The following is a 26,804-nucleotide window of genomic DNA, read 5'->3' as shown; positions in this document are numbered from 1 at the left end:
CCGTTCGGACGGGCGTTGCCACCGGGGTATGCCACTGTTCGGGAGATCGTGGCTCTTCTGGTTCGGTCCTTGTCAGATCGCCTGCCGCCGAATCATGCAGAAGAAGTGGATCACCGGGAGCGATGTCCTCCTCTGCGGCCTGTTTCAAAGGAAACAAAATCAGAACACCGTTCTAGAACACCTCTCGGTCTTAGTGGACATACGTAAAACTACAAAGTTAGAACAGCTGGCTCACTTGCTTGCGTACTGGGATCGAATCGGGGGGTCAGTCGCCTACTGTGTGTTTCTCGTCTTTCCGTGGAATCCAAAAAGATGGCGATTTCACACACAACTGGTTGCTTGGACGGGGGGATATAGTAGGCGTGTGTTTTCCTATAGTTTTGTTAGTTTACAGTTTTACACCACGGAAAGATGACATGACATGTCGCACAATGCACTGTGTGTTGTCATTGACTGATTGGGCTCAATGGGTTGAATGGAGTTATAGAGGCCACGGAGCCCCACTGGAAATTCGAGGGAGTCTGTCCTTACGTCTAGTACAACCAATAAAACGAACTATGCAAGGTGGAGTAATGATGGGGATGTGTTAGTGTTGAGAGCATACGGCTTGGTTAACATTTCTGTATGAGTAGTAGGTAGACTGATCCAACATTTCGAACTCATGCTCTCTTATGTTCAAATGATGTCAAACATAATTATTGATTGTTCTTTAGAAATTTGTTTTTGACGAAAACCCGAACACATCGAAAGTTTCTGAAGATTCGGCAATTAATCTTCGCAAATGAGTGAGCTACTTTTACAAATTTATTTAGTTTATTGACATCGATGAAGCCTCGGTTCATCGTTCATTCATAGAGGAACATGGAATCCAAATTGTACATCAGTCTAAAGGGAGTAGAGAAACGAACAATCCACACAAACGTGCTGTTACATTCACAAACAACGGCTCCGGTCTGTCGTTAATCAGCCTCAGATTTTAGATGGCAAGCGCGTGGTTCCACAGGGGAGCTTTAAGTTATGCTGCACACACGCTACATACGCACGTATAGTGATGGCTTGTATGGGTGAGCCGAATGTGGAAGAGAAATGAGAGAGCGAATATCACAGCAAGCAGCACACATTTCAGAAACAGCATTCCATGTGAAAGCAACAAACTAGTGAACCAACCTCGTCCGGTTTCTATGAAACTTGCTGAGAAAATAGGATCGTTGATATTTATGAAGCATAGTCTAGACAGCAATGTTGATGTGACTTTTCTAGAAAGCCCACTTAGAATTTATAGCACAAAAATTTGTAAAAGTTTCACACATAGGAAGCAATCAGTGAAGTACTAGATTGAAAGTAGTGAGCTGGATTTTTGTATGGTGAGATGATCAATTCTCCGTTTCTGCAATGAAATGGTGCAAACAGCTTGGGTTATATGATTTCTTGCCTAATTTGATGCTGTTTGAGCAAAAGTTTGGGTAACTGTGTTGTTGTATTATTTTTTCCTGCAACTTCAACAACACAGTTATCCAAACTTTTGCTCAAACAGCATCAAATTAGTCAATAAATCATATAACCCACGCTGTTTGCACCATTTCATTGCAGAAATGAAGAATTGATCATCTCGCCATACAAAAATCCAGCTCACTACTTTCAATCTAGTACTTCACTGATTGCCTCCTATTGAGTACTGTCCATAATCCATTCACTGTCCCATATGAATGGGAAACCAAGCAAAGATGGGACTGATATGCGATAACAGGCAGTAGTATTTATTGCACAGTTCGCACCAAATTGGACTGCACAGTATGAAAGTGGGATGGTTGAAAAGTGTGACGATAAGTGCAATCGGGCTGTCTGACAGCAGTTTGACGTCGAGAAATGTCAAAGATTAGCACGTGATGTGTGATTCGCCTGATTCTTCCCCGCTTTTGTTTTGATTCCAGGGCTGGTAGCAGGAACTGAGGGTCAAAATAGTTATTTTAGTGACCAAAATCTCTGAAATAGTGACCAAATAGTGACTTTCAGATAGCAAAAAAGTGGCTAAATAGTGACTTTTGGCACAAAAATATGCTTAGTGAGGAAACATTGTAGAACGAATTTGATTCAGAAAACCCTGGAGTACCGTATAATGAAAATGTTCAAGAAAAACTTTCATCTTCCATTCCTAAAATTGTACAAAGCTGCATGTATTTACAATTTTATAGAATATGTTGTGCAGAACTAGATGAGCATGGCATGAAAATTCTGTCAAGAAATAATAAATAAATTATGAAACTCTTGGAAAACTTGTTGGATGTTTTCTGTCATGAATTTCACCTTGATGGAAACTTAGATAGACAAATGCTTAAAAATGTGCGAATGAATTTGAATAAGAATTTTTCAAATATGATTTCTTGAATATTTTTGCAAAAATTCTCTCAAAATAAAATAAAATAAATGACAGAAAGTAATTAAGTAATTTTGATGTAATACTTGAAATATTTCTCTACGTACCCTCTTGGAAATTTTCAGAAGAATTACAAGAAGAAAACAACGTTTTTTTTTGAATAGCCTATGAAAATGTAATAGAACTCTTAATTTATTCAAAATGTCCCATATTTACTAATTTATTTGAATTGCCTCATAGTTTCTGGTTAAATTTTCATAATATGTAGTTACAAGCATTCTGGGAGAAGTTGTTAATTTTATTTGGGGACTTAAAATAATGACTTAGCCACTAAATAGCGACTTGCTATTAGGCCTGCACTCTCACCGACGCACCATGGGGCGGCCCCATACAAAATATGTTTGCGTTAGTTTATAAAACTCTCCAAACTTTATGGAACTCAGTCTTCCAATATATATAAAAGTTGTTTCGATACACACGTACAGTGATTGGATTTCATTGATGTTGTTTTTTTTAAGGCATATGCTTTGAAGAATTCTATAACAGTTTTACTACTTTTAGTTCTACATATGATCTACACGCAGAAAAAAGCATGGTAAAATCAAAAATATTTCAGGTAAACTCAAATAAATTGTCAATTTGTTCTGGCCACAAAAATAAAACTGTTTGGAGCAAATCGAACGTCACATTTGAAGCAAATTCAATCCATTTTTGAAACAAACATGTATCTTCTGACTGGTTATGTTAGAAACAAATATAAAAATTTTTGTTTTTTTTGTGACAGGTCGGCCCTACGGAAATATTTGTTTTCCAATTAAATTTACAAAATTATTTCCTTCTCTAGGAAAATCCACTTCCCGCGTGGCACTTTCAATGCCAACATCATGTAGATAACATACGCTCCCGAAATCAATGGGATTTCGTGGAAACTTTTGGTGAAACTTGCCTTTTTTGCAAGAGGAAATCTTGTTTGGTGATGCAGCTGGAACTTGAGAGTTTTGTTTATGTTCTCGACGGCGGAACGGGGGGCTCTTCAATGGGTATTGTAGAAATCAATATGTAATTGAGTTTGTTTTAAAAATTAATATTTTAGTTTTAAATATTTTATCTGTTTACCGAATAAACATGAATATTTTTGTTTCAAACGAACGAAATTTGTCTCCGTGTAGGTCGTCCCAAAATTCCATGAAATGTAGGTGCAGGATCTACAAGCAAAACTAGTATTATACGAATGACTATTCTATATGCTTCAGACCAATGACCCTTCTAACAAGTAAATGGAGTATTATATTGAACTGTATACATGGTACAGATCTTACAAGATCTCCATGGAATATAAGCCTTTGTGTCCAGTTCACAAAACAACCAGTGCTTGTGCAGGTCTGTGAAGGTACGTAATGTCCGTAATGTAATAATGTCCGCGAAGGAATTTAGAGGTCCGCAAAGCGCTGTAATGGTCTTTAAAGATTATTCAAGGCCGTGCACGGTTCACTCTCATTATTAGAGGTGTTGTAAACATTTGAATAAACAATTTTAACACAACAGTTTCAACACTATGAAATTACAAGGGCATTGCTTACTTTTGGGCGTTTATCTGTGCATGAAGATGGCTGTTCCAGTTTACAAAATAGATTCCAATTCGTAAAAACACGCTTCACTAAGAAATCTAATACCAGATTCAGATTCTGCAATGATTGATCTACCGAGAAAAGCGGTCATGACGACCAAATGTTTCCTCAGAGGTATTTAATGACTAATATGGTAATTTTATGTTGGAATATTTCAATCATCGCCGACAACTTGATTGAAATTGCAGGATAGGAGCAAGTAGTAGCCAATTTTCTTACAATCTCTCCCATGGATCCTAGAGAAAGACATAAAAGTAGTTGCGAAGCGATTTTTTTTTGTATGGAACAGTTTGTATAGGGAAAATTTGACTTTTTTAATGTGGCATCATTTGATAGTTTAACATTTTTGAATATTTTTCAATCCGTATTTTATCAATTTCCCAAAAAAAGTTGAAAAAAGTGACTTTTTAGGTGAAAATAGTGACTTTAGTGACCTGACCTTGAAAAACCCGATTTAATCCACCTATGGTGAACAGAACCCTTCTTACACTTATTAAAATTATTGTTGTATTATTTGTATATAACATATTTATTTTGTGTAATTGACCAAAAGTTCTAGAAAATATTGTGGATTTGGCATCTAGTGAATTGGTTTCCAAAATAGCAGCATGGACCATGGACTAAACTACCAGAAATGCCAGACACCTCCTAGAAACTTGTATGGAATGTTTAAAAAATAGCTTACATATTCTGGAATATTGTATCTTTTGTTAACTGCCAAAAGATCTTGAATCGATTAACAAATAGGTAAGAAAATCAGCGAAATACACTTTGTCTAATATCTTTTATTAAGTCGATTAAATTAGCTCCGAAGTACTTAGTATTCATGGTTATGGTGTAGAAAGGACAAAAATGATATATCTACTAAGTTAAATCAGTTTTGGCATTAGCTAGTTATTTTGGCTGTCCGGTTCTTGCATTTTTTCCCACAATATATAAATTCAATGCTTTCATTTAACATATTGTTAATTTCCATAGAATTCCTGTGTATGTGTAATTTGTTGTTTATAACTTTGTTGAAAACAATAACCTGCTAGCACAGAGAAACAGACGTAACACTTGGACAAATTTCATGAAAAAACATCGCCACGAAAACGTAATCGCCCAATACTAAATGTACTGTGCTTGGCCGGGCCGCCACTAGATGGCGATAGTGAGCAAACGTCAAACAGGAGCAAAAACAATACCAGAGCCGCGAGTGGCAAATCGACCTACTAATGAATATTTGAATCAACCGTTAAAAAGGTGATCGATGGGAAGCGATGAGAGTGTGACGTCTGTTTCTCTGTGCTGCTAGTATACACTTTGTATGAGGTCAGCATTATTTATTGAAAAATAATTTCCCATAGACTGGTCAAAAACTCATGCAAGATAACAAGTGAATATAATAATAAAAAAAAAGAATTTATTGAAATACACTTCGTAAGATATCTCAGTGATCAAATGTGGAATCGAAATAAAATTTCAGGGCCTTTTACAGGGATATTGTAGGTTTCATTTGGTGCTTAAAGAACCCAAATCGGCTGACAGACGGCTGAGATATTTATTATGGTACCCTTGGTCAAAAATCTCTCAAAAAGTTAACCTGTATTACTTCCAAGTACTCTTTGAAAGATATCTCGGTAACCAAATGTCCAATCCTAATGAAATTGTATAGGGTTCTACTAGAATGTTGTAGCTTTCATTTGGTGCCAGGAGAACCGAAATCGGTTGACAGACGGCTAAGATATTTATTATGATACACTTGGTCAAAAATCTCAAAAGGTTTAGTTGTATAAATCCTAAGTACTCTTCGAAAGATATCTCTGTAACCAATTGTCCAATCGAAATAAAATTTCTGGGCCATCTACTAGGATGCTGCAGCTTTCATTTGATGCCAAGAGAACCCAAATCGATTGACAAACGGCCGAAATATTTATTATGATACACTTGATCAAAAATCATAAAAAGTTTAGATGTATGACTCATAAGTACTCTTCGAGAGATATCTCGGTAACCAAACGTCCAATCGAAAAAAAAATCAATAGCGTTCTACTAGGATGTAGTAGCTTTCATTTGCTTCCAAGAGAACTCAAATCGGTCAACAGACGGCTGAGAAACGTGCGTGACTTTTTTTTGTAACGCACATACACACACACACACATACACACATACACACATACACACACACACACATACAGACATTTGCTCAGTTCGTCGAGCTGAGTTCATTGGTATATGAGACTCGGCCCTCCGGGCCTCGGATCGAAAGTCGGTTTTTCGAGCGATATTTATACCCTTCTTATGGGTGTAAGAAGGGTAAAAAGAGACTTTTTAGTGACCAACCCAAAAAAAGTGACTAAGTCACTAAAAAGTGACTTGCTACCAGCCCTGTGATTCTCATCCATCTGACAACTCTCCGATTAGACTTTCTCTCTTTTTTCTCACCCAGAGTCGGAACCGGGCGGCCAGTTTTGCAGATTTGTGCGTTTCTTCTCATGGAAGAAGTTTGTGAAATGTGGAATGCAAGATGTTGATGTCGGCAACCGTTACCGAGCACTAAAATAGTGTGATAGCTGAAGTGCATCAAAAATCCATCTTTGAAAGCAACCAGCAATACATGATTGATTACATGTACAAAATAATTTTTGTTTGAAAGAAACTCTCAAAAATCTAGGTGGCAATATAATTGGGTTTTTAAATTTTGAAAAATGTATTGATTTTTTGATTTTATACGAAAGAACACCTTTTTCTGAGTCACTATGATTTTTTTTCAGATTTTTAGAACTTGTTTTGATACCTAAAATCAATTTCAAAGAGATTTTTTGAAATCACCTTTTGACAGGTGGGCAACTGTTTGACAGCTCCGCCCAGTACAAACTACGACGAGGGGTGATTCTACAAATCGCTCCCATATAAACTTCAAATTGATTTTTAAATAGGTTCCCGGGCTCAAAAATTCATGAAAATTTGGATTTCGGCTAAGTTTGACATGCAGATTCAGAATATCGAATTATCTCAACACCGTTAAAGAAGCCAATTGGCACTGCCCGTTAACCCCAAAAACGAGCTTTTGAGGTGGCAATATATTGACGGTTTCCCCCCTTATCGAACGCGACGATTTGAATCCGTCGCAGATGAAACCGTCGCCAGAGTCGTCGCAGCCAATCAGCAGGCGAGAATCTGACGTTTCTCCGATCTCACTAACACAAACAGCAGCTGAGGTGGTGCTTGATTCGTTGCGATGATTCAGAAATGCCGACTGGAAGTTGGCAGCGCGTTTTGTTATGAAAGCAACAAACAATAGTTGTCACTGCCCGTTTAGGCCACCAGCGCTGGTGGCAGTATTCTTGCCACTACCCGTTTAGGGTACTTTTCTTCTTTTGACTTCGACAAAAAGTCGGGAAAGAGATTTTAGAGTGGATTAGGGCTTAACCCATAATATAAACTGCGTAGTTCAGCTCATGTCAACCCATAATTTGATTATTTTTTTAAATATTTACCAAATCTATAATTTTACTATAAGTTTGAGCTAATTTTCTTCACGCGGTCAAATTTATCCATTTTTAAGACTACAAATGGCTCCCAAATTGTTGTAAAAGCTTTGATTAGTACCAGAAAAATTCCAGGCGTTGTTACTAATCCCAATTTTACGTAAACCAAAAAAAAGTTCGAAATAAATTGTTATAAAACAGAAAAAATACAAACAGAAGGTGGCAATATAGTTGCCACTGCCTTATAAAGGGTTAAAGGATTTCCTCTTGATATATTTCTCAGATATTGCGGTGGAAAGGCTTCTCAACTCTTCTTCGGGATTCCTCTCGAATGATATTCTACGAATCCATCTGGTGTTTCTCTAAATTTGATGGAAAGAATGGTACTTCTTCAAGAGTCTCTTCTGTTATTTCTTATGAGTTTTTTCTAGGGTTTCTCCCGAGATCTTACAGGAGTTTTTTTCCCGGGATGTGTCTTAAAGTGTCTCCTGAAATTTCATTTTAGGCTCCTCTAACTTTCTTACGATATAGCTCCTGAGTTGCCTTTCACAATAGGACAGATCGGTGAAGTACTAAATTTGTAGTAATGAGCTGAATTTTAGTAGAGTAAAAGCACTAGACTTCCCCACTGCTCTAGTCTTCGCCCCTTCCATACAAATTCCCATTTTTATGTATGAAGTGGCGAAGATTAGTGCAGAATTTTAGGGGGGCGAAGTCTAGTGTTTTTACCCTATGGTGAGAAGGTCAATTCTCCGTTTCTGCAATGAAATGGTGCAAAAAGCGTGGGTAGTATGATTCCTTGCCTAATTTGATGCTGTTTGAGCAAAACTTTGTGCAACAGTGTTGTTGTTTTCTCCATTTCTTGTAGCATAAACAACATAGTTATCCAAAGTTTTGCTCAAACAGTATCAATTTAGGCAAGGAATCATAATACCCACGCTTTTTGCACCATTTCATTGCAGAAACGGAGAATTGACCTTCTCACCATACAAAAATTCAGCTCATTACTACAAATCTAGTACTACACTGAACATACCCCATTAATCTGGAACTTGGCCTGCCTCGCTCAACTTAGTGTTCTTTGAGCTCTTCCACAGTTATTAATTGAAGGGGTTTTCTTGCCTACCATTGCATGGATTTGGTGAACTCAAGCCCTAATCCACAGGGCTAACTGGAGACCCGTTTTGCAGGAGCTATCGCTAGTTATTACTCATGGTATCTCATTGAGTTCTAACGCGATTTCTTCCAGAGGTTTTTCCAGGCTTTTCCTAGTATATTTGGTACCCGGATTATTCCCATATTTCTTTTTGGAATTCCTAGAATTATATCGGAGTTCTGGGTGTTCCTTCTGGTATTTCTCCAGTAGCTCTCAGAGTTTTGTCCGGATTTTTCCAGGAGCATTTGTCAGAATGCCTCCTGGGATAACTTAGAAAGAAATCCCGAGAAAACCAGGATCTCTTGGACTGGGAGTAATGACACGACACGGGAAGTAATAAAAGGGCAATTCCGAGAGGAAGTTTGAAAACCTCTAGAATAAATTTCGGTGTAAACTATGGAAAGAATCCAGCGAGTAATGCCAAGGGAAATCCCGGAATGTGTTCTAATAAAATTCTCGAAGAACTTTTGCAAAAGTCTCGAGAAACGGTTGGAAAGTTGTCCCGGAAAATCACTAAAAGAAATCCCCGAAGTGAATTTTGCATAAATTTTGAAAGAATCACCGAAAGAAATCCCGCTTGAAACCACGAGAGAAATTCTGGGAGGAACGCCGGAAATAATCTCGGAAGGTACTCTGGTAGCAAATCCGGGAAAACTTCTAAATTCAGGAGTTTTTCACGGGGCCTCTACTGAAGTACCTCCCGGGAGTTTCTTCAAAAGGTTTCTCCGATATGTTTCCAGAGTTTCTCGTTGGATTCCTCCCGAAGATTCTTTCAAAATTTATCCAAAGTTCCTTTAGAAATTTGATTTAGTGGGTTTCCAGGATTTCTTCTAGTTTTCTGACATTTCACATTTCTCTTGGACTTCCTCGCGGATTTTCTCTTGGAGGTTTCAAGAGTTCCTCCTTGAATTACCTTAATATTTCCTCCGAGGATTACTCATAGATTCTTTTCTCCGAAGTGTCCTATTTTTTTCTCAGGATTTCTTCTGAAATTCCCCTCGATATTTCTCCAATCAGTCTTACCAGATTTCACCCGAATTCCTTCCTATGTTCCTCCAAGAATTTTGCAAATTATTCCAGAACACATTCCGAAGAAAAAAAAAAACTCCTGGGAAAATCCCTGCAAGAACTCCGGGAGCAACTATTAAAGAAATCCCAAAAGGAGCATCCTGAATATCACGATAATTTCTGCGGGGGATTTCGGAAAGAGCTCTGGGAGTAATCCCGAGAACACCTGCAAAAATAATCTCAGTTGGATCACTGCAAGAAATTCGGCAAACAACTACTAGGGTCTCCTGTTAGCCTAGTGGTTAAGGCTATGGATTGCCAATCTGGAGACGGCGGGTTCGATTCCCGTTCCGGTCGGCATAGTGTATCATTGTGCTTGCCTCACAATATACAAATTCATGTAATGGCAGGCAAAGAAAGCCCTTCAATTAATAACTGTGGAAATGCTCAAAGAACACTAAGTTGAAGCGAGGCAGGCCAAGTCCCAGTGGGGACATAGAGCCATAAAGAAGAAGAACTACTAGCTATAAAAGAAATCACGGGAAAAATTGAGAAATCCCAGAAAGCACTAGGGAAAATAGTCTTAGGAGAGCAGGGTAAACTGTGAGATACATCCTAGGACCAACAGCGAAAAGAATTTTCTGAGAGAAATCTCGGGAGAAACTCTAAGAGAAATCTCTGGTGATAATTCCCTGGTGACAGATTCCGCCAAGAACCTTCGGGAAATATCCCAGCTACAACTCCTGTGGAAATCAAGGGAGAGACTAGAAAACTCACGGACAGTTCCTTGCTTGAATTACAACTTCATAAAAAATACAGGATGGAGTTCCTGTAGATAATGTGAAAAACTCCTTGAAGATCTTCTGGGGGAGTCTCAAGAGGAACACCGGAAGGAATCACGGAAAATCTCCAGCAGGAATCCCGAGAAAAACTCCTGGAGAAACTTCGCAACAATATGTCCTTAGGGAAACTCTTGTGGAGATCTCTGGAAAAAATCGAATCCCCAGGAAACTTTGGGAAAAACGCAGAAGGAATCCCACGGGAGACTCTGACAGCAATACCGTGGAAACCTCTGGAAGAAATTCAGTAGGCCCTCCGTGAAAAACTCCAGGAGAAGTCGGTCGGAATTCAGGAAACCTGGAAAATTCACAAGGAAGAGTCCCAGAAGGAATTGCACGAATCTTTGAAAAATTGTGGTAGGAATCCGGAAGAATCTCCGGGAGGAATTTAAAAAGTAATAACAACTTGGAAACAAGATTCCAAGAAGCATTTCTAGAGAAGTTCCAAAAAGAAATCCCGACTGAATTGATAAAGGATATATTTAGGTGATAAATTTTGTGGTTTGATTACTCTGAAGGAGTAGCGGCACAGTTCGCTTGATTGCATAACTTGTAGGTGTTGTTATATGATAGATTGACACTGTGTTGTGAAAGTTGGAAGGCAGGAAAACGACTTTTTTAACACGTTTCTGATCTAGCTATGGTTATGAACTTTCTTATGAATATAAAAGAGAGAAAGTAGATAGAAAGATCCAAAGTAGGAGGAAAGGGACGGGCCAGCGATTGAACCCAGGACCTTCTGCATATAAATCAGAAGCGGTAGCCCCTAGACTACCAAGCCCGTCCATTTGTGATTAGAATGATTTAGTGTCCTCTAAATATGTCTTTCTTGGATAAATTTAGTAGAGATTGATAAATTGAGACTGAAATAATGAAAAAAAAAGTCTACCGCTCAGATGAGATTTGAACTCTCAACCCGCGTTGCACGACCTGAAAACCCCTGTCCTGGAAAAACTTATAAATTGTCACCTTCCTGATAGAATCTAAGTAAATTTCAAATCAAACATTGGTCTGGTATGCTTAGTTGAAATGCAGAAAACAAAATGTAGATCCTTTCATCCGGAAGTTGCATAGAAACTGGACATTCAAGCTCCCCGGTCGTTCGTTGGTAGGTACTCACTACTGCCAGAGCAGGACTAGGCGGTGGACTTGGATGGACTCGGTGGTGGAGCTCGGTAGGGAACTCGCTGTACCTGGCAACCGTTGCCGAATCGGCGGCGGCAACAACAACACTGGGCGGAGTAGATGGACCTGGTTCTACTTTTTCTCCGTGATGCTATTTGTTTAGTGCGAGCCGTAGATCCGTCGTTAGGGGGAAATCGAACGGAGGAAAATAATTAGAATGCTTTGGGAGTCGACTTTGCTATTTGGCACACGTTATGGGGAGTTAGCAGCTTGGAGTCCGACAGATGCAATTAATACTGATGGTATTCGAATTTTATTTGAGGTTAGGGACGAGACGGTTTTGAACGTTTTTAGGTGTTTGACGATGAAGCGAGCGAGCTGTTCTAATTTTGTCAAATTTTAGGTATGTCACATATGACCTGATGCTTTTGGTTAGAGCAGTGTAAGTAATTTTGAATCCTTAGAAACTAGTAATCGGTAGATGTTATTGATGGTGATATAATAGATAAAGATGAATATTTTGAATTGTTTCAAGGTTCTAGGTAAAAAATGGTCAAAAGTGGGACTTGACCTGAATTTTTTGCTAAAAAAATACATGTTGACTGTTTTCATACAAAATCGCAAGCTTGGAAGCCTAAATCTTAGCTTGTGATGAAACCTTCCGAAATAATGCACAATTTATGCGAGTTTCAACCACGTTTACCATATTCAAGGTTCTATTTCTCATTTTCGACATTTAATGATGTTTCGAAGCAAATTTTTGAGAGCGATGATTGCACACATGATTTTTTTTTCTATTACTACCTGTAATCGCATATCAGTCACATCTTTGATATACATTATGCGACAGCTATGCGATTATAGGACGTATGTTCTGAGATTACCAACCACTAAAATGTGTCCCAACTGGGGGACGGAAGATCCCGGCGTTGCCGGGTGGCCCCACAGGGTACCCTTGAACGCGGTAAGCATTGATTCCAGCTTTTCGATAACTGCGTTCGCTCGGAAGCTGCTGCTAAGTTCGCGCTGGGGAATATATGCTTTTTATTGTTTACATTTTTTTTTCTGTGACTGTTTCGACTATTTTTTTTCTCTGATTAGAATTGAAGTTCTAATGAAGCTTTAGTTTTATTTGTCGCCTAAGAATTACTCTTGATTGTTATTGATTTCGTTGAATGATCGCGGGTTTGCCAATAGGTATCGATAATTGTTGCAATTATGAGTGATGATTACATGTGCATATTATGATCTATAAATTACTATTCAATAATAGTTTTGGCATGTAATCTGCCCTTAGGTAAATTAAGTATATGCCAACGGATTCATTTCCATCTCAAATTAGAATACCATACATCAAGAATACTCAATAAACAAAATAAGAATGAAGCATAAAATGTTTTCATGTATGTCTTCAGTTATTAATGTTGGTATTTCAATTTTCATTTTGAACGGATATAATATTTCGGTGTAAGTTGGATTCTATATTGTCATTTGCTACATCGAAACCACAGGTAAATCAGCAGTAAACAAAATATGTATATAAAGCAAAGGAAAACAAATGACTTACCTCGGCGCTGGCCGGAGTTGCGGGTGCTGCCTTCTTGGGGCGGCCGCGTCCGCCCTTCTTCGGGCTGGCTTTCTCCTCCTCCTCCTCTCCGCTTTGAACCTTGGCCTCGTCTTCAGACATGCTGGTGGTTGGTGTTTGTGGCAATTAGCTGAAACGATGTAAATGAAAAAAAAAAAACATATTTAAATAAGTAAGATAATTTGTCAAATGTTGAAAATTTTGTTATTTTTTGTTTTTCGTGCATAATTTCTTTGTAGTTGAAAATATCCAGTGTTCACATGATTGAGATAAATTTGTGCATCTCTGTTCCTGAAACCCTTGGAATTTCAAGAAAATTTTAGGGGATTTTCAAAAGGGTATCAAGCTTTTTCAGGGTTTCAAATTATATCATCCCCTGGGACACCCCTGAAACCGCCTCAAACCCTTGGGACGTTCACGCAACTCCTTGGGAACCCCTTGAAACATCATGGAATGGCCCCGCAATCCTTCAAAACTCTGGAACTACACTGAAACCCCCCCTGAGGCCCCTTGAACATCCCTGAAAACCTCCCTGGAACACCCTGCAATGCTCCTGAAATCCCCTGGAAAGCCTCTGAAAACATCTGAAGCCCCATTGAACGCCCCTAAACACCCTGAAGCCTAACAAAACGCCTATAAAATGTCCTGTTACTCAATGAGCCTCAATAATTGAATGGCCTTTGGAATGCTCTTGGGACCCCATGAAATCCCATAGAACGCCCTTGCAACAATATGAAACCCGCTGGAACACTCCTGGAATGCCACTGGTATCTCTTGAAGCCCCATAGAACGCCATTGAAACATCAGTGGAACGCCCCTGGAACACCATGGAAGCTTCCTTGAAAACCGTTAGAACGCTGTAGATATTCCCTGAAACATCTTGTACCGTCTTTGAAAGCTCCTGGAATACTCCGGAAGCTCCTCTGGATTGGGACCCCCTTAAACCCCTGGAATACTCTTGGAACGTCCATGAAACCCCTTGGAATCCTCTGGACCGCTCCTGAAACTCCATCTCGCTTGACAGATGACTTGAATTCAACTCACATCGCGGGTTTAGATGGGGCAAGTGAGATGATTTCGTTTGACTTGAATGAAAAAGTTCAACATGTTCAACTAACTTCGTTCAAGTCAAGTGAGACGTTCATTTACACGTTTACACGTTCATTTCGCATTCAACTATGGGCACTTTCCATTGACATGAATCAAGTCACTTGCACCATGTAAACCAGGCAGAAGGAAAACGACTTTTTTTTTTCAATTCGTTCCTGGTTCTAGCGATGGCTAGGAACATATGGATATTAGACTGGGTCAACACTGTCGATTTTTTGGAACAAAGCTTTTTCGATTCCTTTTAGCGTCCGAAACAGTTGTGCAAAAATTGGGAGCGATTGGTTGCTTCCTCGTATTCCGCATTGCGATTGAAACTTGTATGGAATTTAAAATACGAAAACGTGCTTTTTTTGCATTTTTCTCATAAATTGAAATTTTTCGTCTAAAACGATCTAACTAATGACGTTAAAGTATAGCTTAGGATATGCCCAAAAACGTTGCCGAAGACCGTAAAGTGATCCGACACTTGCGAAAAAAGTTATAACGTACAGATTGCCCGGTGGTGCTTTACATTTAACATGTACACACAGACAAACATACGTCTCACTCTATCCACTTCCCATCGATTCCCTTTTTAACGGACTATTCAAATATTCTGTAGTTCGCAAATCTTTCGCCCATGGCGCTCGCATCGTTTTTGCTCCTATTTGACGTTTGTTCACTACCGCCATCTACTCAGTGGGTTTGCATAAAACAGCGTAATTAGCATTGGGCGATTATGCTTTTATGACGATGATTTTAATCGCATTTTGTTCCAAGTGATACGTCTGTTTGTCTGTGATGTACATGTAAAGCAATACAGGTATGTTCCGTTTTTATCAACACGGTCCGCGATTTTCAGTTGACAAAAACGGAATAATTTTCTTTGGCAAAATTTTAAATGAGTTGGAAGTTTTACCACAGACAAACAGACGTATCACTTGGGACAAATTGCGATAAAAATCGAAAACATAATCGTCCAATGCTAATCAGGCTGTGTTACGCAAACCGCTCAACAGGTGGCGATAGTGAGCAAACGTCAAACAAGAGCAAAAACGATGCGAGCGCCGTGACCGAGCGATTTGCGAACTACAAAATATTTGAACTAACCGTTAAAAAGGTTAACGACTAGAGATGAGTACTTTTACTTTTGGAATATGTTCTATAGTAAAACCAAAAATATCAGTTTACTACGAAACTTAATTGTTTTTTGATGGCTTTTCGCACATTTTGGTTGCACAGTTCAAATATCAATGGTTTTCACCACATTTTTGGAAATTTATCTTCGTTGAACGCAAGAATGACACATAAGTTCTAGTCCCCGGATCAACGTTTTAAAATATGACATACTTCCAGGAATGATTAATCTCTAGGAACGTAATTTCGATATCCTAACAAAAAAGGATATGTTTATTTATTTCCAGAAGGCATTTCTCCACGAGTATCATCTTCACAGATTCCCATAAAAGTTTCGTCTAGGATACTTTTAGGAAATATCCAGGAATTTTTCTAAGCAATCACTTGTAACTTCTCCAGAATATTGGATTTCCCAAGAAGTTCCTTCTATGTTACCTTGTACCATGCCGCCTATTTATCTTTTGGAATTAGTTGAGAATTTTTAGAGAAAAGAGATTCTGCCCTTTATGATGGCTTCAGAAATTCCTTCTCGGATCAACCCAGATGTCTCTTTTTAAATTTCCTCTGGAGTTTCTTTGAGCGTTTCTCCGTTTCTTCAGAATTTCCTACGGGACTTTTTTCAAGATTATTTTCTTAAATCTCTCCAGAATTTTTTTCTGATATTTATCCAGGGGTTCTTTCTAAGGTCCTCTCTAGAATTTCTTGCTGGGATTCCTTCAATATTTTTTTCTAGAATTTCATCAGAAGTTCTTTCTTTGATTCTTTAAAGAGTTTCTTATGATATTTTTCCCTGGGATGTCCTCCATCCAAAACTTTTTTTGCAGGATTCCTACAGGGCTTTGTTTTGGAATTTATGTGCAGTAGAAACACTTACACCTACTGGAACTTTTATTATGAATACTTCCAAGACATTTTCCAAAAGAATTCTATCTTTCATCTTTGTTATTTCTCCATGATTACTAGATGAACCGGCCTTGGGCTGAAAATCTCGTTAATAAAGATAATATAATAATAATAATTCTCCCCGATTTCTTTTTTCGTTTCGGTTTCCTGGGAATCTCCCATTTCATCTTTGTTAATTCCGCATGATACTAGGTGAACCAGCCTTGGGCTGAAAATTTCGTTAATAAAAACAATATAATAAAAATAATTCTCCCCCATTTCTTTCTGCGTTTGCTGGGAATCTGATCCCAGAAGTTTAGTCTAGTAATCTTAAAGGAGTTCTTCCTTCAAATTTTCCAGAAGTTTCTTCAGGGAGTCATCCTGATGTTCTGTATAGAAATCTCCGGGGAGTTTTTCCTGAGAATCCTCCAGAAGTTCATAATGAGAAACCTTGAAAAATTCCTTCTAGGAATCCTGTGTACGTACTTTCAAGAAATCATCCAATTGTTCCTCAAGGGATGTTTTTACATTTAATGTACACCGATAATATCGGTTAGAGTAAAGTGGGGCAAAAATTCGAGTGGGGCAAGAGTTTCTTTTGAAGTTTTTGCGCTCAATTAAAAATATTTCTTTCGTGTGTCAAGGTTGTTCGAAGCCCTTTTAAAAAAGAGTCTTTCACTCCAAAAATTATGAAAATTGATCAATATTTCGAAAAGTTATGACAAAATGTTGGTTTTTGATCAAAAAATTGTAATATGCAATGGTCCTTCCAACGAATGGAATGGAATTGTAATGAAATCGAATTCGATATTTTATTTTGGGGGGTAACTAGGTATATTTTGAAGATACTTTAGCATATATAACTTTTTGCAAAAAAGATTTGGAAATCATATTTTACACATAGTGGGGCAAAAGTTCGAATTGTGGGGCAAGAGTTCGAGTCATGTGGCAACTTAAGTTAAAAACCTCAAATTCTGCAAAATGTCTATATTATCTCTAAAAATAATAGAATTAGTGAGAAAATTCGATCAAAGTTGAAAAAAGTGTTGTATCTGAATTTGGCGGAAAACTACTAATTTTTGGTGTAGTAAATTTAACCCTGATATGGGTAAAATCCAGATCGAACTTTAAAGTGTATTCCAGTTCCAACATCAAATATTAATTGGTTTCGGGAATTTCTTTTTTTTTTTTGAAGAGTGACCAGGTGGAGCTGCAGGACAGCTGATAGCAAAGCCTGGACCCTTTCCCAACTTTCCCCCTACTATATACTCACGATGGACTAGACGATGTCGTCAACTTGAGCAAAGTGTGTAGTAATTAGCATTGGGTCGTAGTAGTTTTTAAAAATACAGTCATACCTCGATATAACGTAACTGCAATTTTATTTTCGTTACGTTATATCGAAGTTACGTTATATCGAAGCAAATTTTTTTTTCACGAATTTCGTTTTAAATACATATTTTGAATAGATAATTACTAAAAAGATTATGTTAATCACCCAACAGTGATTTCCAGCCTTTCTTATATATTTTTTTCAACATTGAATTTTATATATTTTTAAAAGTTTGTAAGATCATACATAAGTCGAATACTTGGCATGTCTCTTTATATTTAACTATTTAAGCCAATGTCACATAAATCAAGATTCTTCTCCCTTTTTCAATCTAGAACTGGTCAAACGTCAAGCGTTATCTATTGGTATGATTATAAGTAAGAAATCTATGTGACGCAAGCAAAATTATAATCCGATGATACCTCCAAGAATTCCTCTCGAGATTCCTCTAAAAATAATTCGGGAATTCACCCAGGAGTTCCTGGTTGAGTGCATCATGACATACCTCATGCGATTCTAAGGATATTTATTTATTTAAGGATCCTTCAACCTTCTATGATTCCTCCATAAATTCTTACTGAGTTTTATATCTGCTATGATATCTTTAGAAACGCCTGCCTTAATTGCTTCAGATGTTCTTCATATGATTCCTCCACGAATTTTCCCTGTGGTTTCTCAAGGAATTTCTGTAGGATTCCCCAAAAAGATTTGCTTTTCAAGATTTATTCTGTCCAAGATTTTTCCAAGGTTTAATTCTGTCGTTCCTCTTAAAATTCCTACTAGGATTTCTCCAGTCACTCCTGCAAGGATCCTCCGAAAAGTTCCAATATTTCAACTATTCCTGTTCGAAGAGTCCCAAGTAACACATTTGTCGCAGAGGATTTACGGCGGCGCAGGTTTTGTTGCGCAGGAGTCACTGTGACTTACTTCTAACAAATGAATTCTTACTGGCTAGAAGTAAATCGCAGGGACTTCTGCGTCATGAAAACCTGCGCCGCTGTGACTCTTCTATGACAAGTGTGTTACTTAAGGTATTTGCCAAGATTCACCCAGGTATTCTTGCTGCCACTCATCCAGCACAATTTGACGGTGTTTCCAAAAGATTTCCTCTTCAGATTCCGCTAGAAAAACTGTGCTTTCTCCAGAAGTTTCTCCAGAGATTCCATGGAAATTTCCTTCTGAGATACAGAAGTAATTCTTTAAAAAAATGTTGTAAGGATTTCTCCAAGAATAACAGATAGAATTCCACTAGAAATTTCATCAAAGATTCCTTCAGATATTCCTTATTTGATTTTTCCAGGAATTCTTCCTGGAATGCATCTAGGATTTTTTTTAACCTTCCGTAACTCGCGCGGTTGGCTACCTGCGTCAGCACCACGCTAACGCTGAGTTCAAAAAGCGAGATTTTTTTCAACGTGTTGTACAACAGCGCGATCGCTCGAGGGTCAAATTACTTCAGGAATTCAACCTGCGTTTTTTTTTTCATGGATTCTCACTGTGACCCTTCTTTAAAATCCAACTAGGATTCCACCAATGCACGAATTCCTCCAGAAGTTCCTGCTGAGATTTATACAGAAGTTCCTTATGTAATTAAAGACTTCCCCTGAATGTTTAATTCAGGAATTACTGTGTTTATTGCGGTAGAAATTCCTCCGAGGATAAAGCACGATTTTTTTTCCAGGCATTCCTCCAGGAGTTCCACCATTTATTCAGGAATGTCTTTAGGAATTCCTTCAAGAGTTCTTCTGAACATTTCTTCGTGAATTTCTCCAGTGATTTCTCAAGTTCCTCCAGGGATTTATCATACTATCCTCTAGAGATTTTCTGCAAAATTTATCTAAGACAAAGCGGACCGTTACTGGCGTTCTTACACCCAGTATCACACGAAATCGAGTTCACTTCCAATGCTGTCTACTGTCATCTCGTTTGGAGTTTAAAGACTATGTTCCAGTAGGGATGTAATGCCAATAATGAGTAGAAGATGTAATATTTGTTCTGTGAAGAGTTATATAAAATTTCTTATCAACTGTGACACCGAAAACTCTTATAAAACTTTGAAATTGGTCGTATAACCCATAACTGGATAGCAGGCTTGGTTCCAGGAGGGGTGTAATATCATATAGAAAATTTTGTAAATCACTCTAATTATTTAAATAGTGAAAAGTTGGAACCAAAAAAAAGTTACGTTATATCGAGGTAAAAGTTACGTTATATCGAGTTACGTTATATCGAGGTTACGTTATATCGAGGTTACGTTATATCGAGGTATGACTGTACTGTTTTTAACTTTTCCCATCGCACTAGTGTTTTGATCGAATGGAAGCTCCAAAGATGATTTGATAATTGAACAATATTTCAATAATCGAAAATCTCCGAGGTCACTGGACAACATTCAGAGATAAAAAAAAAGGTGTCTATGTCTATGTTAACGCCTTCAGAGTATGTACTATTCTTATGAAATATACAAAGAGCAAAAAGAAAAAAAATGTGTCGTAGCTAATTTTTAAAGATTTGATATTTCTGAAAATTATTCGAAGACAGCTACCAGAGCTAGCGTTTTAGCCGATATGGGCAACTAGTTTTTCTGACAGCTTCCCCAAACAATAATCAGATAATATCCTCAGTTATTTTATACATAATACATTCTGAAACTTATTTCAAGCTGATTACCAATAGTGTCAATAACCGATGTTAGTCATTGACAGCACCAGCATCATCCCCAAATAACTCTCATATTAGTGTTAGATAACACTTTTTGAGCTTCCATTCGATATTGTAAAGAAATTTGTCAAACCCTATTTGTCAAAATATAGTGAATAATGTATCAAATTGTGTTTCTAATTTCGCTAGTCGTCATCTGCATATCTGTGATCATCTCAGTCCAAAGTGATATAATATCATCGTAACCCTTTACAATGGCAACCGTCCTAAGTCCTAACTAAATTCCTGTTTTTTTGATCAGTGAAATAATACCGTCTAAGATATAAAAACAAAAAAGTTCAGTCAACTGATTTTTGTCAAAAATAAAAATGATAATGATTATTTGTCAACTTTTATAAATTCACAAAACCCATAAAAATAAGAAATACAAATATTAACTCCTATAATAAACAGTTTTATCTTTACCTAATCAGTCCATAATTTTCTAATTGTAATGAATCTAATCTGTAAGGCTGTAAGTCAACTTATCCTAGCGTCCCCTGTCCTGTGTACTAACGAAATGATGAGTGTAACGTAGAGACCTCCTCTACCCACTCTTGCGTTACGTTAAATTTAACAATTATTGTTAAATTTGGGAAAATTCAAAGAATGCAAAGATTAGGTCTTTCTTCTTCTTCTTGGCGTAACGTCCTCACTGGGACAAAGCCTGCTTCTCAGCTTAGTGTTCTATGAGCACTTCCACAGTTATTAACTGAGAGCTTCCTCTGTCAATGACCATTTTGCATGTGTATATCGTGTGGCAGGCACGAAGATACTCTATGCCCAAGGAAGTCAAAGAAATTTCCTTTACGAAAAGATCCTGGACAGACCGGGAATCGAACCCGTCACCCTCAGCATGGTCATGCTGAATACCCGTGCGTTTACCGCCTCGGCTATATGGGCCCTATTTCTGTATAGGGTAAGTGTGCCGATCGTTGTGGTAATAAGGTAAATTAATTCAAAAAAATATGATCGTACCATCTAATGAACGATTTCAAAACGTTAGTCGGTAGTTTTCTATCCAAATTTGCTGGGAAAAATATGAAAACTATCGTTTCTCTCTGTTTTCGATCAATAATCGAATACCACAACAATATAGGCACACTGTTCCTATTATGGAGGTAAAATTTAATTTCGGTTCCTATTGTTGCGGTATCCCATTGAAATCATATGGGATACCGCAACATTAGGAACACTACCGCAACAATAGGAACACAGCAGCAGAAATATTAAGGAAAATATTTTTTTAAACTAGGTTTTTGAGCAAAACTTAAGCACATAAAAAGTGCAATCTTATTAATTAAGCATAATACATCTATTAAAAATGCCTTTTGGTAACATTTCAGTCGAAAAAGTGCTCAAATGCCACTACCGCAACATTAGGTACTACCACAACGAAGGGAACAATTACCCTATATTGCAAATAATGTACCAGTGAGTAAATAACATTATTGGTACTCTCAACATCTCCATTCACCCCAACACACCCTATTGTACCTAACCTTCACCCTTCGCGGCGGAATCACTTGTAAACAAAATCGTTTGTGTTGGTAACATCCAAATCGAACTGCGACCGTTAGCACCAGCCTTGGCTGTCCCGGTCGGGCCCCCACTGGCGGTAGGTAGGAACAAACGGAAACCCGGTATTTGCATGTACCAGAGTGAAACGGAAACATTGCTATCCCTTTTCTTCATTCGTTCACACCCTAATGCCGGTTCGTTCGGTTGTCATAGCTGTGAGAGGGCCTACCGCGCCTCATCAACCTTGTTTGAAAAACTCCAACCAAAAACGACGGTTACAACTGCAGGCCTGAAATTTGAAAACGCACACGGAATGCCCTGCAACCGCGATGGAATTTTGTTTATCTTATCAACTGAAAGCAGGATTTTTGTTCGTTTGCATCGCTCAACAGAAATCAATGCACACCAGAACGGGCAGAATTGACGGGCGGAAATAATCAAATTTTTTTTTTAATGTCGGGCATTTTTTTTGTACATGTTGTCCTTAACCTCCAACGTTTGCAAAAATTAAAAAAAAACCCAAAACTCATCGGACGCGTCTCAATTGCACAAAAACGCGCAAAAAAAAAACAGTCCGAAAATAAACCCCGCAACATCTGTTCGCGCACGTTTATTATTACTTTGCCTTGGCATCCAATTCCAAGCGACGCCATTATATAAAATTGGACCAGCGCTTTTGAAAATTAATTAACACCACTCGCCGAGTTCCGATCGGTCGGAAAAAATACGCCAACCCCGTTTCAAGTATTCCCCGAGCTAGGAAAAATGCTTCCACTTACCGAAACGGCCGGAAAATGCAGGGAAAAATTCACTTTTTGAACTCACTAGAAACTTTTTCTCAAGCCGAACCTAAAGCGCACTTTTCTCTGTGCTGGTGGTGTTCGACGGGCGTGCGTTGTTTTCAGAATGACGGTTCGCGATACAATGAAGGAGCAAGCGAAAACGAAACCGGCGCGAGCGCGGCAAGAGTGTTTTGCTTCTCTACTTTGTTGGTGTTAGTGAAAGAGGGATTTCAAAAACTACTTTTGTCTCGTTCTGGTAGCCACAGCAGGTGAACTGTCATCGATCAGCTTGCTCGCTCATGCGGCTGGCGCTTTTGGTGCCATCCAGTGTTGCCATAATGGCGCGTAATTTTTTCACCGATTTCACGTTCGGTAAAACCGGTAAAATTGAGATTGGAAATGTTGAGGGCATCTCCACCGTACCGCTTCTTTATTAAATTTTATTGTCGCGCTTTTCTTGGATTCTCAACAAGCTGCGTTCGAAACGCGCAACGCATGATTTTACACACGGGGCATCTCCAGGAGCGTTATATTGTGCGTTTAGCACTAAATTGAATTCCGAAAAAACTTCATTGACTTCCGCTGCCTTTCCTATGCGTTAAACATATTGCTTTTTTCACTGAAAATTTTCCTTGCTTCGCTGAGCAACATGACGTTTCCTTCTAGCGAAAGCTTACGCGATACAGGAAATCACTGAATTTCACACTACACAGCAGAAAATCTGTCAACAAGACCTCAATACACATTCATTTTCAGCGAAAAGCTCTATTTGCGTGACAACAATCCACTCCCATGACTAACGGGCGACCGCTGTCAAATATCAGGATTGCCAACTGCCCGGCGACTGCTGTCAGCTCTTTTTGTCGCCGAATCTGGCGCTGGGTCTTCGGCGCGGAAACCCAAAGGTGGGAATAAAATTTTGGGGTTTGCGCGAGTTAACACCGCATAGCAACATCGTGCGACATCAGCGTTCTACCCAGCACCAGGCGAAGTAGGACGTATAAACAATCCACAACATTGTGGCACCGAGGGCATCGATCGAACGATAATCGATTGTGCTGAGTAGGATCAACCGCCGCGAGACCGTCATCACTGAGTCAGCTGGATCGTACTGTGTGCAGGTTTCCAAATATATATTAAGTTAGTGAATAAACACTCTAGTTTGTACCACCGAACAGATCGTTTCGGCTTTTGATTTCACCGAACCCTCCCGGGATTATTTAGCTGGCGTCCAACGAATAGGGACTCGCCACCAGTGGGAATCGTATAAAGTCAATCTGTGTTGAAAATCGTAAAAGTGGTGTGTTAACCAGTGAACAAAATCCTAAGTGGAATATCACCAATTCCGAAAAAGGTCCAAGGAGCCTGTTCACCAGCCGCACATCCGATCCGGTTCAACGAGCCCCATCACGACGACCGAAGCGAGAACCAGGACATCGAAGCTCACCAGCTCAATCGCTATTAGGACCCTGAGTAGCCGCACTTCTAGCAGCAGCAAAAAGGAAACACCCCGACGTAGCTGCCTGGTTTTCCCCCACCGAGCGAGAACTCTATCAAAACCGAAGAAGTCCACACGTTGCATCCGCGATGTTGGCATCTATGTAAGTAATTTTTATCATTATTAATTCAAAGTGTAAGTGACAAACCAATCTTTTCATAATCATATCAATCATAGTGACAAATATTTTCCGATATCTATAAGTGAACCACACCGAGTGGAAACGAAACAGTGCGAACCATTTCTACGCGTTGATTTATTCTCATCCCCATTAGTGAGAAACACCAAGTGGAAGAATAACAGTGTGAGTCAGTGTTAAGATTGCATCTGCTTTGTACCGATTTTTCTGATTGCCTCAAATATCAATTATACATAAGTGAATTGTGGTTGTAGTGAACTGTGGTGAATCTGATTTAAGAATTTTTCAAAATTTAATTAATTGGATCTTCATTATTTCCAAAAAATCATTATTTTTTCAAAAAAACCCCGAGTGGACATTTACTTCAGAAACATAATGGCATTACCCAACAACGTAGCAGTCCCTATGACTGCAGACGAGTTTATCGCTATCGGTAGAGTTCCAGAATTTGTACGATCAGTCAATTCATTCAGCGGTAATCCCACCGAATTAGTCGACTGGTTGGCCGATGTGGATTCTATATTTCGAACATATCGAGATAAGAACGCCACAGCCGATCAAATTAATGTTCTTGAACTTTTTCAATGAAAATAAAATAACTTCTTACATAGTAGCTACAGGTCGAAGCGAAATGAACGGAACAGTTGAAAGGTTCCATTCCACCTTACAGGAAATTTATCGAATTACTAAATCTGAGAATCCAAATAAGAAACCAAAAGAACTCGTTGAGATGTCGGTCATCAAATACAACTCCTCCGTCCATTCCTGCACTAAGTACACCCCCTTTGAGATAATCATCCCAAGTTCCCAAAGCTCAAGCATCATTGAAACCGTTTATCAAAACCTACAGAAAAAACAAAATCGTGACCTAAATTACCACAACAAAAAACTGACTCCGAGACATATTAACGAACACAAAGACGCATTTGAAAAGACACGACGACGAGTAAAGACTGTTCCACGGTACAAAAAAATTAAAATTCAAAAAGTCAATAGAAGTACAGTAACCACTTCAGATAATAGACGTGTTCACAAAAACGACTTAAAAATTCGATCTGACTAATCAAGCTTCAATTTCTTTTTTAGACTACTACTGGCGCAAATACTTGGAACTGGTGTTGGACAGACGATCTCAATACACAAGACGGACAACCTACCACTTTTTCTATATGACAAAGGAACCGGACGAATCCAAACCAGTTGCCAATACTACATTCACCATTTCAATCTAGAGTCATTTAAAATTCATGTTCAGGATTTAAAACTGAAATTCAAGCAGGTTGAAGTAAATCAATTCACTACTCTAATATTGGACACATTTAACGAGCTAGATTCAAATTTAAAAAATCTTTTGCCGATTAGAAGAAGGAAAAGATGGAATCAGTTAGGAACAGTTTGGAAGTACCTTGCAGGAAGTCCTGATGCCAATGATCTTAAAATTATCAATAGTTCAATTAACGGTCTTATTAACAATAACAATGAGCAGGTTCGTATCAATAGGGAAATTTCATTACAAATGAAGGAAGTGTTGTTTAAAACCAAAGAATCCATTCAGTTACTTAATTCAAAATCATCTGAACTATATTCAATTAACATATTTTTGAACTTGAAATTTCTAAACGATAAACTTGATCAAATTATTCAGACAATAGCATTAGCGAAAGTAGGGGTACTTAACGAAAAGGTATTAAGCCAAGCAGAGATAGAGTTGCTAGTTAAAGATTTAAGTAAGTAAAATCTAATAGTTTGGAACACCGCTGAAGCACTAACGTACGTCACCACATCTATTGCCACAAACGAATTTGACATCGCCGTTTTACTCAAAATCCCAAAGCTAGACCCAAGAGTTTTCCGGAAAATCTTCATTCTACCAACATGGTTCAATCGTCAACAGATCCATGTTTCCAATAACAACTATCTTAACCATGGAAACCAATATTATATTGTTAGCAGCCTACAACCAAGGATCTTCGACGCCAAGGACGTAACATTAGACACCACTGCATGTGTGTCGAATCTACTAGACGGAAAACCGGCCAAATGTGATTACTTGGCCAACCCAATGGAAGAGATCGTGTCGATCGACAGCCAACATCTTATCACAAATGTTCTCGGTAATTTCTCCCTGCACACCAACTGTGGGATATCTGAAAGGAACCTGTCCGGAACTTACCTGGTTTCATTCAACAATTGTGAGGTAACAATTAACAACCAAACGTTTTCCAACTATAATCAGAACATAACAGGTGAACCTATCCACTTACCAATGTATGGCATTCCCATCGAAAAACCACGCATTGTTGTTAATCTGAGCCTACATCATCTGCACAACCTACATCTAGAAGCAAGGAAGGAGATGGAACAAATCCGTCTAAACGCGACCAGTATTCAATGGCCACACTGGACGATCTTTGGAGGACTATCTGTTTCTCCCCTTATCATATGTGCTGTTTTCTTTTTGTCTATTTTTTGTCATAGAAGATCCCAGGTTGAGTTGAACCAACAAAAGCAGACTCCTGATGAAGCAAAGACATT

The 26,804-nt window shown here is 38.5% G+C and overlaps 2 protein-coding genes across 3 annotated transcripts in view; one reads left to right on the top strand and one right to left on the bottom strand.

The window, feature by feature from the left end:
* On the bottom strand, positions 1-22,796 carry LOC115254040 (uncharacterized; the record flags this gene model as incomplete). 2 transcript variants are annotated; one of them, XM_062846717.1, is given in 5 exon segments in its annotated part: positions 1-139; positions 11,599-11,754; positions 12,492-12,629; positions 13,171-13,318; positions 22,630-22,796. In XM_062846717.1, coding segments are annotated over 4 exon segments (553 nt in total), but the record flags the coding sequence as incomplete, so codon positions are not given.
* LOC109416910 (SH3 domain-containing protein 21) overlaps positions 1-26,804 on the top strand; it is a 328,588-nt gene that overhangs the window by 39,464 nt on the left and 262,320 nt on the right. The gene's annotated exons all lie outside the window — the stretch shown is intronic.

Source organism: Aedes albopictus, chromosome 1 (assembly GCF_035046485.1).
Source record: "Aedes albopictus strain Foshan chromosome 1, AalbF5, whole genome shotgun sequence".
NCBI lineage: Eukaryota > Metazoa > Arthropoda > Insecta > Diptera > Culicidae > Aedes > Aedes albopictus.
The sequence above is the reverse complement of the archived record's forward strand: the minus strand, read 5'-3'. Positions and strand labels throughout refer to the sequence as shown.